The sequence below is a fragment of the Pelecanus crispus genome, chromosome 5 (genome assembly GCF_030463565.1).
Source record: "Pelecanus crispus isolate bPelCri1 chromosome 5, bPelCri1.pri, whole genome shotgun sequence".
Taxonomy (NCBI): domain Eukaryota; kingdom Metazoa; phylum Chordata; class Aves; order Pelecaniformes; family Pelecanidae; genus Pelecanus; species Pelecanus crispus.
Genome location: NC_134647.1, coordinates 43,959,652 through 43,975,805, shown reverse-complemented (window position 1 = coordinate 43,975,805; position 16,154 = coordinate 43,959,652). Strand labels below are relative to the sequence as shown.

The following is a 16,154-nucleotide window of genomic DNA, read 5'->3' as shown; positions in this document are numbered from 1 at the left end:
TCTAGTCTGTCACCGAAGCACTTAACAAATTTTCCTAGATGCTTCATTACTTGTTTGCTTTTGACTAAGCTCCTTTGAAAACTGGTTGTAAAGGATACCGCACATAGTGTTTTTGTGCATAAGTTTCTTAAAGTGGTATCCTTGTGTTCCTGACCATAGGATTCCATCAGTTGATCTGTCATAAGTCAAGACTGATCCTTTCTGTGAAGTCTTAGATTAATCTTTACCCTTCTAAATTTCAGGTGATGCTGGAAGGGTGGAATGGAGGTGTATGTTTTGAATACACAGATGTAGAATGGTATCAAGATGGGTCATGCACAATGCGTTGAAGTCCTTTGCTTTTAGAAAATGCACACATTTGTAGGACGTGGTGGCTGGAGGAAAACTTCTTGAACTCTGAATTCCTGTAGTGCTTTTTTACCATTTAAAAAATGGTGCGAGTTTAATGGTGCTGTTGTTGATTCAATCCGTGGTTCTCAAAGTCTTTGCTGGACACAGTATGAGAACTAGATCCCTGTGTGAATGGGGAATACACTCATCTTTCCCCTTGTGTTTTCACGTTGCAGTTGATGTGACCACAGCGCTGCCCTTGCAAGTTGCACCAGCCTCAGTCCCGATGGATCTGCGCTTGGACCACCAGTTTTCCATGCCTGTGACGGAGCCGACACTGCGGGAACAGCAGCTCCAGCAGGAGCTCCTGGCGCTTAAGCAGAAACAGCAGATCCAGAGGCAGATCCTCATCGCCGAGTTCCAGCGGCAGCACGAGCAGCTCTCCCGGCAGCACGAGGCCCAGCTGCACGAGCACATCAAAGTAAGTGATGGGCAGCCCTGCACTGGGTGGTGTGCGAAAGCATCCCCTCACCAGGAGGGGATGCACCAACTAATTTATTTTGGGGGTGGAGAAACTGTGCTGGACTTGGTAACCCCTGTTTAGAGAATGATCTTTTCTAAAAGAATGTGAACACTGAGATTTAAAAGGGGGGATAGGGTAGAGGAAAGGAAGCAAGGTAAGGTGGTGTCATGTGAAACGTTATCCACCCATCTGCATGTATTCAGAAGTCTTGTGCCCCACTGCCAACAGGTGGCTTGGTTTCCCTGGATTTGGGAAATTTCAGTAGAATTTAACCCAACAGGAGGGCTTTTAGATTACCTGTTACTAATAACACGTATTTGGTAGTAGAATGGCATATAAACTGCTTGCTGGACGTATGCTGTCAGCACAAGGTGCAAACCACATGTTTGGACCGTAGTGTCTCTGTGGGAATAGGAAACGTAGATGCAGCAGGTGTGGGTGGGTCTGCCCACCATGAGATTTTTCAGAGTTGCATGGTGCAAGTTACGCATCTGGCTGGGTGCTTTGAGCTGCTCTGTTACATGGGACGGAGAGGAAATGTAATGCACAGGATAAGTAAGGAAGTACAGTTTAGAAGATGGCTGTTGCATAGTGAAAATGTTAGACATTATATAAATATTTCACAGCGATAGACTATTGCTATGGTAACATAAGCTTTCAGAATTGCTAATATACTGTCTTTTCAAAGGGGGATTCGCGCTGCACATGGTAAATAGCGTTAATGTAATATTAAAAAGCAACCTCAATTCAACCTTATATAACTTCCATTTTAATACAAAATACATGTCAGAGTGGGGAAGACAGAATAAAAAGTTAATGGTGTATTTATTTACAGACTTTTCAAACACAGATATGAGCCTGGGTTTGTAAGAACAGCAACTGTTCTTAGGCATTTGCTGTTAACTAGTCTTGTGTCCTTAGTGGACCTTCTGTGTTCTCTTCAGGTCAAAGGTGTGGGGAGGTGTACGCATGTAAATACATTTATATATATGCTCATATGTTTGCGTAATAAGTGTAGATACGTGTGTATATGCATGAAGTTATGTGTGTATACACATGTGTCTATATGCATTTGTGCATGAATAGCACAAGAACAGTTACAGCATTTGCGGGTCGCATAGTACATTCAAGAGGGAATGGGAAATATCTCAATTTCCCTCATTTCCTTGTAATTGCATGTGCCTTTAGATATTTGCCTATTAAAAAATAAGAAAGAGTCGTTCAGATTTAATGGACAAGCTCTAAGCACTGATGATAGGAACGTATTTGCTCTCATTTATGTTAAAGCTCTGACTGATTCTGGTAAAAGTCTGCATTAGAAGGAAGCCGAGATCTAATTTTGAGAAGCCAGTTAGCACAGTGTATCTGTATCATTTGGTAATGAAGTTCTTCCTCTGCTGTGTAAGCCTGGGTATATGAAAAACTTAAAATAGGAATGATATAATCCTGTATGAAAAAGGATGACCTGCAAGGTGGTCTCCCATAGTAGTAAGTGTGTCATCGTGCCCAGAATTGCTTAAAAATAAAACAGCACGATATTGAAATAAACCCCATGATATCTCACTAATAAAATAAACCCAAACCTGTACACTAATGTGTCATTATGGTGAACTTGTTTTGGGAAAACATAGTTCTTACATTTGTGTTCACAAGTCAGCCCACATTTAGATGACTCAGATTAAACCAACTTTCAGAAACTAGCAACTGTGTTAAGTACAGTGACTGTAGGTGCAGGGAAGCTATTATTTTGTCCAGAGAACTAAAATTTATAAACTCGTATTTGGACTTTGAACTTTGAGCTGGTCAGCTCCTTTATGGCTCATGAAAAAAGCAGAGGGAATATTAAAGCAAATAAAAAACTTTTATCCTGTGTAAGTGAAGCACTAGGGTTTGAACTGTGAAATTTGGTATAGAAATAGACCTAAATGAAGATGCAGAGTTCTTTTTGGAGGAATTCAGGTATGTTTTAAAAATCAGCTTCTCAGGGAGCGTAGTAAACATCCCATGTGCACACATGCATCCACACACACCATGCTGCTCCATGCGTGCAAGGGAGGGCTTGCTCTTGCATGTGCATTGGATCAAGGAAATGCTTCCTACCGCTTCTCTCCTCATCTTTTAATGCCATGGGCAGGGAGTGCACAGCATGCAAACTTGCCTGTTTTGTGAATGGTCTAAGCAGGCATGCTACTGCTGGGCATGTCTCTGGCATGGGGAGGAGTAGGAGTGGGGATGCAGTCTGTCATCTTTTCTGTTTACTCAAACACTGAATCTTTAGAGCAAATACATGAAGGAAACAGCAAATTCTTGACAACCTCTTTGGAAGCTCAGAATAGGTTAGCTTCATTTGATGATTGGCTTATGGTGTCACTGATGAGATTAAGAATTTCATTAGTCTATTGTCTCCAAAGCGAAGTGTTCAATATACAGAAATACTTTAGACTGAGCAACATAGTTGTGAGATTCTTCAGCTGAAAGTATTTCGTAGCCTGAGTTTACAGTATTGTAATGAAGGTGTCATGAGTCCATGGCTTTTACAAACTTGTATTCTCCAGTTTCTTCCTCAGGTGGAGATGAAGTCTCATTTTGGGTAAGAAAAGGCTTGGGAACTCAAGTCTACCCTGATTTCTGTTGATTAAGATTATATGTAATGACTAGAGTGAGCTTGCAGCACGCCTTACTGCTGCACCACATTCGGTTCTTGGACATCTTTGGTGTCTTCCCTGACATTGGGGTTTTTTGATTCAGAAAGCAAACTTTCAGCAGCTATTGCAAGGTGATTGTGCATCTTGCAAACTTACTAGGAAATGGGCTCAAGCTGCGCCAGGGGAGGTTTAGATTGGATATTAGGAAAAATTTCTTCACGGAAAGGGTAGTCAAGCATTGGAACAGGCTGCCCAGAGAGGTGGTGGAGTCACCATCCCTGGAAGCGTTCAAAAAACGGGTAGATGTGGCACTCTAGGACATGGTTTAGTCTAGTCTACCCTTAATTGGTTTAGTGTGGACTTGGTGATGTTGTGTTAATGGTTGGACTGGATGATCTTAAAGGTCTTTTCCAACCTAAACGATTATGATTCTACTTTTTTTCCAAAAAATATGGGCTCCTGCAGCTTGGTTAGAATTTTCAGCATCAGAACAACCTCAAAATCTAATGAAACAAACCAAAAATTAAAAAATGCAATCATCAATGCTCTAAACATACTCTGATATCAAGCAAAATGGCAGTTCTTTGACTTTCTCCCTGACACTGGTTTCCTTGGAGGTGATCAGGGCCTTTGTTAATGATAGTATTAAATCCTGCAATGGCTTTGTAAATTATTTCTGCAAAGCAGGAAGAATTTCTGCATCTTACTATGTTTTGCATATCTAGCACTATCTAGAATCAATTAATTTGGCTTTTTTCATTACAGCCTAGTATCCACCGTTTTAACCAACAAGTGCAAAGCATTTATTTGTTGATCTGTTTGTGTACTTGAGCAGCAATTTCTGTGCTTTATCCTGTCTTACACCTGTTTCTAAATCCTTTTGCTTACAGTTCCTAGACTGTAAGCATAGTTTTGGATATAGCAGACCAGCGTCTGTGTACAGTTACATATGCAGAGCAAACGTTGCATTGGATCCCTCTTTTGGCAAGATGTTCAGGTTCAAGTACTTTGCACTCTTCCACTTATAGACATTGAATAGTTTTGTTGACAGGAATTCAGTGGCTGGGCATCTGCTGCTAAAAGTAAAAAAAATACTTTTGATGCTTTTCTGAAGCAGCTCTTGTATACAAAGGGGGGAAAATTCTGTGTTTTGGACAGATGTACATACAGCCAGCATTGCTAAGTTACAGCCAACAGAAGTTTTTTAAAGAGTTTACTAGTTTTAAATGTTTAAACCCTTTGCTAGTACAACAGGAATCACCTTTTGTGTTTTTCTTTCTTTTATTACTTTGGTGTGAACAGAGGAACTGTTCTGACTCAGTGAATTAAGAGGGGGGGAATCTGTCTCTCCCCCACACCCCAAATAAAGCGGTAGTATAAGAAGCATCTTAAGGTCATCTTAAATAAATGAAATTTGGCTTGAAAAATGCTGGCGTGTCTGTCTTGTTTTTCTATTCAAGTAGATAACTTTTTCTTATTGAAATCTGAAGTTTTGGTATTTTCCAGAACTTGGTTTTATTCCAGCAGCCCAGTTTTAATTGTCTGATCTAGTGCAAGAGGAGAAGATGGGATGGTTGCAGCCCTTCTGCCTGCACATGTGATCCCTTCCTTTGTCTCCCCCAAGCAGTCCTTGCTTTTATAGACATTTGTATTTTGGAAGAAATGGCCTCCACATAAAGGTGGCAAATTCCAGAAGATCGTGCGATTTGGAGAGCCAGGCTATGAGTGAAATAATATTTGTTGAAGGGAAGTATAACGGACACAGAGCTCAGCGCACGGAGCGAGTGGGATCATTGCACGTGGGGAGTAACAAGAAAACCCTGACATGTTTAGGGAAAATAAGCCGAGCCTTATGAAGACTTCACACCATATGGAAATAGAGAAAACTGTCTTTCACAACTACAGCACAGCTTTGCAGATTGCTTGACATCCAAAAGCGGCACGGGAAGGGAAGCCGGAGATGGTGAGCACTGGAGGCTGCTGCGGGCTGGCTGGAGGCAGAGACGATGGTTCCTCTCTCTTGTAGCCACTTACCTTCAGCAAGATGGCTTTTCCACTCGGGTGTGCCTCGCCAGATGTGTAACAATATTTATAGCCTTCAAATCTGCCTTCCTAAACAAAACCAAGGATGGAATAAGGAGCCTGGCGCCCAGGCTGTTGCTGGTGAGATGGTGGAAAGCTTCTCCGGAAGGTCCCAGTGTGAGCTTTGATTGACCTTTGATTGCGAAGGAATCAGCAGTGAATTTTTTCCTTTGTGAGTCACTCGTTCCTGGCCAAGATCAGCTGGAAGTTACCAAAAGCTTTTCCACTAGCCTTCTGGTCAAGGGCTGGAGCAAGATGATTGAAGAGGGGCAGGATCTGCACTTTGGCAGGACAAGAGGCACCTCGGGCGGTGTGAGCTCAGCAGAGAAGCAAAGGACGTGGTGGGTAGTGCTGTTAATCCCTTCCATCCCTGCGCTGCCCAAGCTCGGAGCAGGGCTTTTCCCAGCTCTGGCTGTTTTATAGCTAAAGCCGGAAACTTATTCAGGATGCTGACGCACGTCAGCATTCGCACGTGACAGCAGACACCAGAAGAGTCCCGATGATGATGGGATAGCGACACAGGCAAGCAGCTGAGCCTCACAGCTCCTTGTGGACCTGAAAACCTAATCTCAACACATCCAAAGATGTTAATTCTGTTATGCAATGCTATTCCTGGTTTTCCCGTCATCTCAGAAAAGAGTGTTTGTGTGCATTAGTAGCAAGAGGGAGTGCTAGTCTGTACATGCAACGTATACAGGATGGTCAGAGAAGTCATGGGTTTGCATATAAGCAGCAACAGCAAACGGAGCTTTGTAATGATGTTTGCTGAGGAGTGATTCTGAAATTGTTGGTGTTTTTTTTATTAACACAGCGATTTCCTACGTTTAACAGTATGCTATGCTGCTTAATGGCTTTATGCCAATAAATAAAACTACGTGGAATGTTTTCAGACATTGGCTTTACATATATAGCAACATTCAGATAAAGCCTGAGGAGATTGTTTTGTTAGTTTTTGCTGTTTTCAGATGACTTTTTTTCATCAGCGTAGCTTCCAAAACCTGATTGAGAGGTGGTAGCACATCCAAGGTGTTAGCACCTTGTTCAGAGCCATGGGATGAAACTCTCTGGTCATTCCTTGTTTTTTGTTTTGGAGAGTAAAAGTCTTTCAGGGAATCTTCTGGACAGATTTTGCAATGCTGTAAAGAAAATGTAATTTTTTTCCAAAGTTAAGGCTTAATAGGTGTCACGTTGATGTTAAGGTGAGAAACTGCTCGTTGCTTTCATTTGGAGCCACCTGCCCTTGGAATAGAAGGTTTGCTTGCAGGATAGCTCATTGGGCACAAATCACATCATCTTTTAGTGTGGCTGCTTTCAGTGTAGCCCTGACAGTGCCTAGAGCCTCTTTTTGGTGGCCTCTCTCTGTCGATTCCTACTTAACAGGAAAAAATGTGCTTGTTTCAAATCTGCTGATGGGGTTGGTGTCATCTCCCTCTCTCTTGCAGCTGTGCTGGGTGGCACCTTCCCCGTGCCCCCAAGCTGGGGGCACTGCAGGTGGCACCTTGGTTCCTGCAAAGCATGCCCCTTCCCCCTGTGTCCTGCTCCTCACATTGGACTCTGGAAGGGCAAACATCCATTTTACCCCCTGCACCTTGACTCCCATTGCTGACTGTGTCTGCTCCGTCCTTCGTGCCTGCAGCAGCCAGCACAGAGGGACACCCTCTGCTCAGTTTTGTGCCTCTCTTCTGCAGAGTGCCTGTTCCTCACAGCCTGCATCATTTTCAAGAGAGAGTTAAAAAAGCCCGGAGATACCAGGTGTCCTCCTCTGTCTGTATTCTGACATGATAGGATTATTCATCTTAGAAAACTGCAGCTGGGTACAGTCGGTGGTAGAAAAACAGACTGAACATTTTGTACCTTGTTACTACTTGAATGCATTGTACTGTGCTCCCTTGCTGTTTCTAGACAGCTTCCTGTTCTTTTTGGGTGACCTTGCCTCATTTTTCTGGTCCGTGGAGCTGACTCCAAGACATAGACCTGGATCCTGCAAAACTTAACTTCTGATGGAAGTAACCCTGGTGAAAGCTTTTGTAAGATCAGAGTGTTTGCTCTCTTTGAAGGGGGGTGGGGGGGATGTGACTTTCCTCAGCCTCAAAGTCAAGATCTCTTCCAAGAACAGTGAGGACAAATCTGCACACAGAGGGGTGGGTAGTGTCAACAAATTCATATAGCAGCTTGGACACCTCTAAGTCTCATCTCTCGGTTGAAGAAGTAGTCAGCTATCTGAAAGGAGGTTGTAGTGAGGTGGGTGTCGGTCTCTTCTCCCAAGTAACAAGTGATAGGACAGGAGGAAGCAGCCTCAAGTTGCACCAGGGGAGGTTTAGATTGGATATTAGGAAAAATTTCTTCACTGAACGAGTTTTCAAGTACTGGAACAGGCTGCCCAGGGAAGTGGTTGAGTCCCCATCCCTGGAGGTATTTAAAAGACATGTAGATGTGCTGCTTAGGGACATGGTTTAGTGGTGGACTTAGCAGTGCTAGGGTATTGTTGGACTTGATGATCTTAAAGGTCTTTTCCAACCTAAACGATTCCATGATTCATGCAGCAGGCTGGGTTATCTTGGGCATCTTCCTACCTATCGCTGGTGGTTTCTGGGCTGAAGCTGGATTGCTCAGCCAGGAAGATTGTCTGCCCTGGTCCTTACAGACCTACTTTAAACCTGGTAAAAGCAGCATGTTTCCTTTTGGCTTCTTTTGAGATGGGCCACGATTTGTAAGCTGGAAGTAGCAGAATGAGAACTCTGGATTTTTCCAGGTTTGAGATGCAAAAACCTCAGTCAAAAGTGACGTGTCAGATCTCTGCCACTGCAGCCAGTGGATGTGGTGGCATTCATCCTGTGAATCCCTGTACTGGTGTCCACAGAGTCTGCTCGTACAGCTAGCCTTGTCCTCCTTGCACCCATTACTCAAGTATGGTGCTTTGGCACCACCTTACTCTGGGCCTTCACAGCTTTCCAGCAGAATACAGGGGGTTTCTGACCCATCAGCGGTGGGAGATGAAACACCTGTTGCCCCCTGAGCTTGGCTGCTCCATGTTCCTTTTGTGAAGCCAAGGAAGAGATAGTCACCCAGTGCATTTTCTTGTTACTTTATCTCCTGAAGTTGAGCTTAAATTGGGCTGACTTTTGGATGTTCTGAAGGCTGAATGTCTGATGTAAAGGGCAGAAATGGCAGAGTTCACTGTCTGACAAACAGATACAGGATCTTTTTTTGGTAGCACATGCTGATTTTTTCTGTGGAGTCCAAATGGCTTTTGAAGTGGTCAAATTTTTGTTCTTTCATCCTTTGGGAGTTTGTCTCCTAGTAAAATGTGTATAGGACACAGTGGGGTTTATGTTTTGGGGTTTGTTTGTTTGTTTGTTTTTAAAGCTAGAAGCCTTATGGTCTCTATTCAATGTGGAATTTCAAAATAAACATCAGAAGAAGGAACATTTTGCAGTTCACACCTCTGACTTTTCAACTCCAATTTTATCTTATTTTTGAACTAGATAAAATAGACTGGAAGTAGTCAAAGAGAACACAGAGAGAGTCAGGGCAAGAGTAAAGAAATACCCAAATGAATCTTGCTGTTATACCAGGAATGTTGACCTGTTAATATACGCCATCACTGATAAAGTAACATCCATAAACTTGTAAGTCCTGTTGTTGCATATGGTCTCTTAACAGAATTCAGCTGTTGTATGGGAGAATGAAGTTGCATTTAAAACATAAATCATGTTGTGAATAACTTCACTCATGTACACACAATGCGAACAATGTTGTTCTATTAATCTCCATGTTTAAGTTTCCTGTTTAACTAGTGGCGGTGTATAAAAATGCTAAATATTTGGCGTCTACATTGCTGGCATGTTACCTTTAAAAATGATGCTTCTACTGTGCTTGCATGAGCATCAGATGGTGTTAAACGTTCATTTTTAGCATGCGGCCTTCCTCTGGGCACCACAGGTGCTGGGGCTGTTGCTGCCTCATGTCAGACAATGAGCACACTTTGCAGTCCACCTCACCGCCGTGTCCACCCTCCATCAAAAGGATCTGAACACAAAATCACACAGGAACGGCAGCTGATGCCCTGTGTCAGCAACCACATTGCCAGTGGTGGTACTCTGCTCTCGCTGCCTTTCCCCCTGCCTTTTTTTTCCTGAGTTGTTTGAGAAGTCCAGCATGAGCACTCTGGTGAGGTCCTCCATCCCTGCTGGCTTTCTGGTTTGGTTGCTTTTCCTTCACACAGGTGGTAGGGAATGGTGGATCAGTGGATATGGCCGTGCTCCTCCTCCTCTTTATTCATATTTCCCTCTTTGAAATGACTCAAACCCAGTGGTGGCTCCTATAGCCGCTCCTATTGCAGGATCTCTTTGTCCTACATCTCTGCTCCTGATACTGATTTTAGCATAACATTCCCATTCCTGCTCCTCTGCTACCTGCACCCCGAAACAGTTCACAGAAGACATAAGTACACTACCGAGGACTGAGGTCTGATCACTTAGGGCACGATAAAATCTCATTTAGCATTAAACATCTGGGGCTCCTTCCTTTACAGGACAATTTATATGGTTCTTTGATTTACAGAGATTCCTTTTTGCCATCCATGGTTGGATGGATGTTCCCTGCTCCTGGTGCAAGGTGTATGGATTTGTCCTCCCCTTCAATAATAAGTATGTAAAGCACAGCAGAGGCAAATGCAAAGGAGTTTTCCTCACCTTTAGAGGGGAAGATGGGAGAAGGAACTGAACATGCTGGATACTACAAATAGAACTCACTCCTTTCTAGAAGGGGTCTCTGAAACTCTGATTCTGGAGAAAGGGTAAAAACTTGACTGGAGTGGCAGTCAGGGAGCAGAAGGCACATACAGATGCATTCCCAGAGCTATACCTTTGCAAATATTCAGGGCTTAGAGGGATGAAGGTGCTGTGCAAGCTTTCAGCCTTTTAGGAGGGGTGAGCAGTAATGGTATGGGAAGGAAACTGTGATACAAAATTATATATTCATATATAAGCTGCCAAACTAATAACGTGGGATCTTTTCACCTAGAGCTGGCAATCAGGGAACATAACCATCGTTCCCTTTCCTGGAGAGATTTGAGCCTCATAAACTTGAACACCAGACATTCTCAGTAGGATATGTCTAACCAAGATCAGTCTCTTGCCCAGAAAGCTGTCGGCTGGGAAGGATCATTTCCCTGTGTAGCGAAGAGATTCTGGCCACGGCAACTTCTGGCATGGGACTGCCTGCTGTCAGCCTGCCTGATAGCTGGAAGGGGGTATGCTGAATATACATTCAGCTGCTGATGTGTCCAAGAAAAGAGATGATAGATGTTCGTTCTTCTGAGTTGTGCTTTCAGATTTTTGTGTCTTGGCTTCTGCTGAAAACCACAACTTCCCCCCCACCCCCTTCCCCATCTCCCAGTACAACTGATTAATTCTGACTAGCCTCCGGTGCTCCAGGAGATACCTGAAACACACTGTGATGGAGCTGAGAGAGTGAATCCTGAAACTAGAGCCACAGCCTGAGACTTCAGTAAACAGGATGGGGAGAACATGAAGTACAGAGTCCAGTGAAAGGAATGGCCAGCATTGAGATTGCTCTAAAATAACCCAATACAACAATTCTCCCAGAAATCTATCGACATCTGTGCTTTGCTTCCACCCATAACTAATGATTTTTCAGGGGGTGATTTGATGTGTACATGTTTTGTTGAGTTCTTTTCTGATCATAACCTATGATTTTCCTTGATTTTCACATAATCTGAGCTCCAGATCCTTGTAAATACCTGATTTAACCCACCAAAACTGTAGAAGTTTGCCAAAGAGGGTGGCAGATGATTTGCCTTAAAAACATTTTGTACAAAAACCCCAGCCTCCTGCCTGCTAGGTGAGACAACAATTATGTGAAGCTTACATTTACTGTGTCATGCCTTAACTCAGCCTTTAAAGAGTACAAGTTCAGGGGCCACTGCGAAGATCTGCTTTGGTTGTTTTTTTTTTTTTTGTCTTGTCTAGCATTAAGTTGTTGGTTTTGAAGTTAGTGTTTAACTTACATATCATTACAACTTCTTTGAAGCTATCGCCTCCATCAGGCAGCCAACCTCTTTTTCAGGGGTGGCAGGAGAAGAAGTTGTACGAAGTCTCTGAGCTTACCTGGAAGAAGTCCTCAGACTGGAATCTTATGACAGGCTGGACCACACCAGCATGATCTTGGTCTGAGATGGAAACCAGACGTACGTGTGAGGAGGAATGCTGACTTGTAGGTGGAGGATCAGGCTGCCTTTTCATCTGTGTTTCTTCTTAACCTAGCTGCCTTGTGCTGGAGGAAGTAGGAATTGCCTGCAAATCTGAAGAGCAGCAGAAGTGCTCAGGGTGACGTCCCACTAGGCTGGAGCACCTTCAGTATATCATCTCAGGCATAGATCAAGATGCAAGTTAGGAGCTGGACACAACACTAAGCTACTTTGGATCCCAGGAAATGTTTATTGGCAATAAGTATGCCAGCTGTTGTTCATTGAGACTTGCATGTGTGGTTATCTGCATGAGTAAGGGTGAGCTGTCTGGGTACAGATAGTTTTACGCTGCCTTCCACTAATTGCAGTAAGCTGTTCAAAATATGTATTATAAAAACCTAGGAGCCATAGTCTAAGCTTCAAAACCTTTCCTGCTTTGCAGATTTTAATTAGTTACCACGGCGTGTGAAGTAAATGACAGAAACACCTTTAAAATGACAGTTGTATGGGAAGGAAGAAGCAGAGGAGCATGGGCAGAGAGCAGTGCCTGGCTTCTGGGGGAAGAGTAAGGTAGTGTCTGCAAGGTACTGGGATGCAGGAAGGACCCACATCCTTGCTACTCATCTAGTTAATCAAGGAGTGGCTATGCAAGTCTTAATGCAACATGTGTCCGTGAAATATGTCCTCGTTCTCCCTGGTCAGTGGGATCTTTGCTGTCAGCACGGCATGCTTCCCAGGAGGGCACAGGCTGGCTTCTGGGCTGAGGCTGCTAGCAGATTTCGGAGTGCTACCTTTCCACTTCTGTTGTTCTACCTTTCCACTCACTAAAGGAAACCATTTTTGCTCCACTTTGCTTTAAAAGAGGTTTCTTTGTGCAGTGGAAGTTGACAGTGCATTTACTGATAAGGTGCCAGTCCCCATTCTGGGTGGACATGCTTGAGAACTGAAGATAATTGAGGAATGTGATGGCAAAATCCACTGCACTGCTGAGTCCTCATGGCTAGCTGACAGTTGATAAATACCTAAAAATGCTCTACATTCTCCTTATTACATTTATTAATATTAATATATGCTAAAGGAGCACCAGCAACACTAACTACAGGTACAGTTGAACATTTGTGCAGTTTTCATAAATAGTGGAAGCAGTGACATTAAACATATGCAGGAATCCCCATAGTTATAAATATTTACAAATACTTATTTTGGCAAGAGCACCTAATTCAGATGTTCCTAGCTGCACTCCCTAATAGAGTGTGCTTGTCTGTCACATGGTATGCTCCTCAAATTGATAGTTGAATTAGTCTGAATGCAAGGGATTTCCCTTGGCATATCACTTTGTATTTCACAAATATTTAAATTCCATTACAGTTGGGGAAAAAACACACTGCTCCAGCTACGCACAATTAACACACGGGCATTGTGGAGTTGGTGTTAATTCATTTGCCAGCAAGAAAGAACTAATGTATTATGTGGTACATTAGCACAATCTCACTCAGTAATTAATAATCCTTATCAGAGCCACCTAAGCGTCTCTTGGTATGTCATGAATTATAATTCAAGAAATGCTTATGAATTCCTAACTTGGGTACTATCCAAAAGACCTGAACGTGGGAGATTGCATCCCACTCAAATGCAGTTCTGAAACATTTTGCCTTTAGACATCAGTAGGCTTTTTTTTTTTCCACTGATAGTCAAGGGAAGGTTAAATGCCAGACCAAGCCCACAATATATGGGTATTACCGTGGGAGAAGTTGTTTAGTGCGTGGCATGGGGGGGTGGTAAGACCTCACTGCAGTTGACTACACATGGGTCTGAATGCTTGCTACCTGTTAAAATTTGCCTCAGTTACTTTAAATGAAGCAGAAGCTCATCTTTTTTTGAAATTTCGTTTATTTTGTGCACCAGACAGCTTTTTGTATGTTATCAGATTACTGCTTCTCCTGCTAGTCAGTTGGTGGTGGGTTCTCTTGCTGCTTACAGGTCTCTTTTCACAAAGTACCAGCAGAAAAACCCATTTTTAAAAAAGAAAATTAAATTGTAAACCCCTCAAAACATAAAATTGGGGCACAGTCTAGCATCAAGCAAGTTTTAAAGCTTATGGTTTTAAAGTGAAGAAGGGCCTTTTTGCACAGACAACTGTGATTTAATGTGATAGTTATATTCCCTCTGTCTCTGATATCACAAGATGGGTATCAGTAGCAGCAAGGACAAGCAATGCAAGCCTCACCTTGGGTCAGCACCCCAAATCTTTACCTGAGGTCCTTGGAGTGGTTGTGAAACCTGGATGCAGTCTGTGCAGCAGGATCGCCTAAGCTGGTGAGCTGGTAAAGGCACTGCATTTTGCTGAGCCTGCACCATATATTTCCTGTCAAATACTGTCTGTGCAGTTTGTTTTCAGCCCTAAGTGTGGAGAAATATTCATGCCATAAGAAGGCATCGCAGTTCAGACAGAGCACTAGAATGGGTTTTCTTCAGTCATTTTCTGAGGCTACAACAGACACCAACAACCCAATTTCTTTTTGCTTTTCATGGATACGACTGGAGAGGTTGCTTCTTTTTTTTTTTTTAATTTTTATTTTTTCAACTTTGAAAAGATTTGAAAACTATATTAAGAATAGGCTTTGTGGAAACTGGGGTCAAAATCAGTAGAAACAATACATCTCTAATGAGACTTCTATAAGCCATCCAGATACAAATTGGTCTTTTCATTTACATTTCACTACAGATGTCAATGAAAGCACAGTTCCTTCTAAAGCATCCTAATGTATGTAAACCATTGCAGGAAGCATAGCGTGCAAAGCCTAGGAGACTGCAGATGGAGAGAAAAGGCTCCTGATTTCATAAAAATAACAAAACCTGTTTTAACATATTGTGCATTAAATATTGTTCATTTGCATACTTTCTATGGCTAGGTTATAAAAGCCCACCATGTGGTGGACTTGTTGGAAGTCTGAAAAGATAGTCTTTCTACAAATGGAGATGTGTTAGTGGAAGCTGCTGCTTAATTATAAAACAAAAATAGCTAGTTTCCTCTATTTTTCTTTTTTCCTTTTGTAGGTTTTTACAGTCTGAGTTTTTTGTTGTTTACATAAAATTCAATAGAATTAGGAAGGGAAACATAGGTGCAATCACCGCAAATTCTGCTAACTGGGATTCGGTGTTTTACAACAGTCTGCCTGCTTGGAACCGGCAGCAGCAGGGACTCCTCCATCAAGAGTTTCCAGCAGATAGCCAGGCAGATTGTAAAGTACCTCTTACGTTATTTTTTTGCCTCTTTATATAGAACTGTATAATTTTATATGTATTGTATATAGTGTATCTGTGGCTGAAACATTGGATAGTACAAATGTACAATACCAAAAATTAAAATGAGAAATTGCTGTCAAAAGTGTAAATAGAAAAATGTGCAAAAGGAGAAGGAAAAATCAGTGTACGTGGGGTGGGAGTCTTGCATACACACGTGCTGTCAGGGTTTGGAGAAGGAGGGAGCAGGTTCCCCCTCTTAATAGCCATGGCTCAGCCTGGTCCCATTCCACATAGAGGATTTCATGAATCTGGAGCAGTGGTTAGTGTCTGAGCACAGGCACCCATTAAATCCAGCCTCAGAGAAATCTCATCTATTGCCAGAGCAGTAAGGGTTTTGAAGGTTAAGGTTGCCAGCTTAAAATCAATCTGCTAGTTTATAAGCTGCCAACGTAAAGAGTGTGGGGTGGGCATAAGGCAATCAGGGAGGCGGGGAGTCGGCATGCTCTTGCGTTCAGGGGGGTTTGCAAGGGTAATCAGAGCAGCCCAAATAGTTGGCTTTAGCACGCATTTTGCTGGAGGGGGTGCAAATGAAAATGGGAGGTGGTAAGTCTTTGAGCTTTTTTTTTTAAGAAACAGCAATTTTCAGTGGAACTCAGGGGAGAAGCCCTGTGCCAGGGGAAGCGCCTTTTGCAAGCCCCATGGAGATCCATTCACACCTAACCAAGCTGCAAGCTGCTGAGACTTGTCATTTGTCATCTGCTTTCCCATAGCCCAGCTTGCTCCTGGCTGGCTGTCAAGACTCACGGTGTTCTCTGAGCACTGACAGGTACCGCCCCAGGGCCTGGCAGATCAAGCCACCACCTCCAATCCCTGGTGGGGAATCCCCCCTGGAGCCAAAAAGGATGTTCTAGGCTGGGGAGATCCACCCCATTTTCACAGGAGGTTGGTGTGTCCATGCACATCTTCCAGGTGCTGGGATTTGGAGACCCAAGCGGGGACTTGCATAGCGGACAGGGGCAGGAGCCTTCGGTGCTTCAAGTCTTGAACATGCCATTTGATGAAAGCTTTGCAAATCTTGACCTTAATTAGGCAGCTTGTCTCTCGGATCTTCCTATGA

General features: G+C 43.1%; 1 protein-coding gene across 2 annotated transcripts in view; it reads left to right on the top strand.

Annotated features, from left to right (window-relative positions):
- The first annotated feature begins 601 nt into the window (after positions 1-601).
- HDAC4 (histone deacetylase 4) overlaps positions 602-16,154 on the top strand; it is a 120,720-nt gene continuing 105,167 nt past the window's right edge. For both annotated transcript variants that reach the window (XM_075710041.1, XM_075710040.1), the window contains exon 1: positions 602-811. In XM_075710041.1, coding sequence (XP_075566156.1) covers positions 617-811 — 195 coding nt within the window. In that variant the 5' untranslated portion in view covers positions 602-616. The remainder of the gene's footprint in view (positions 812-16,154) is intronic.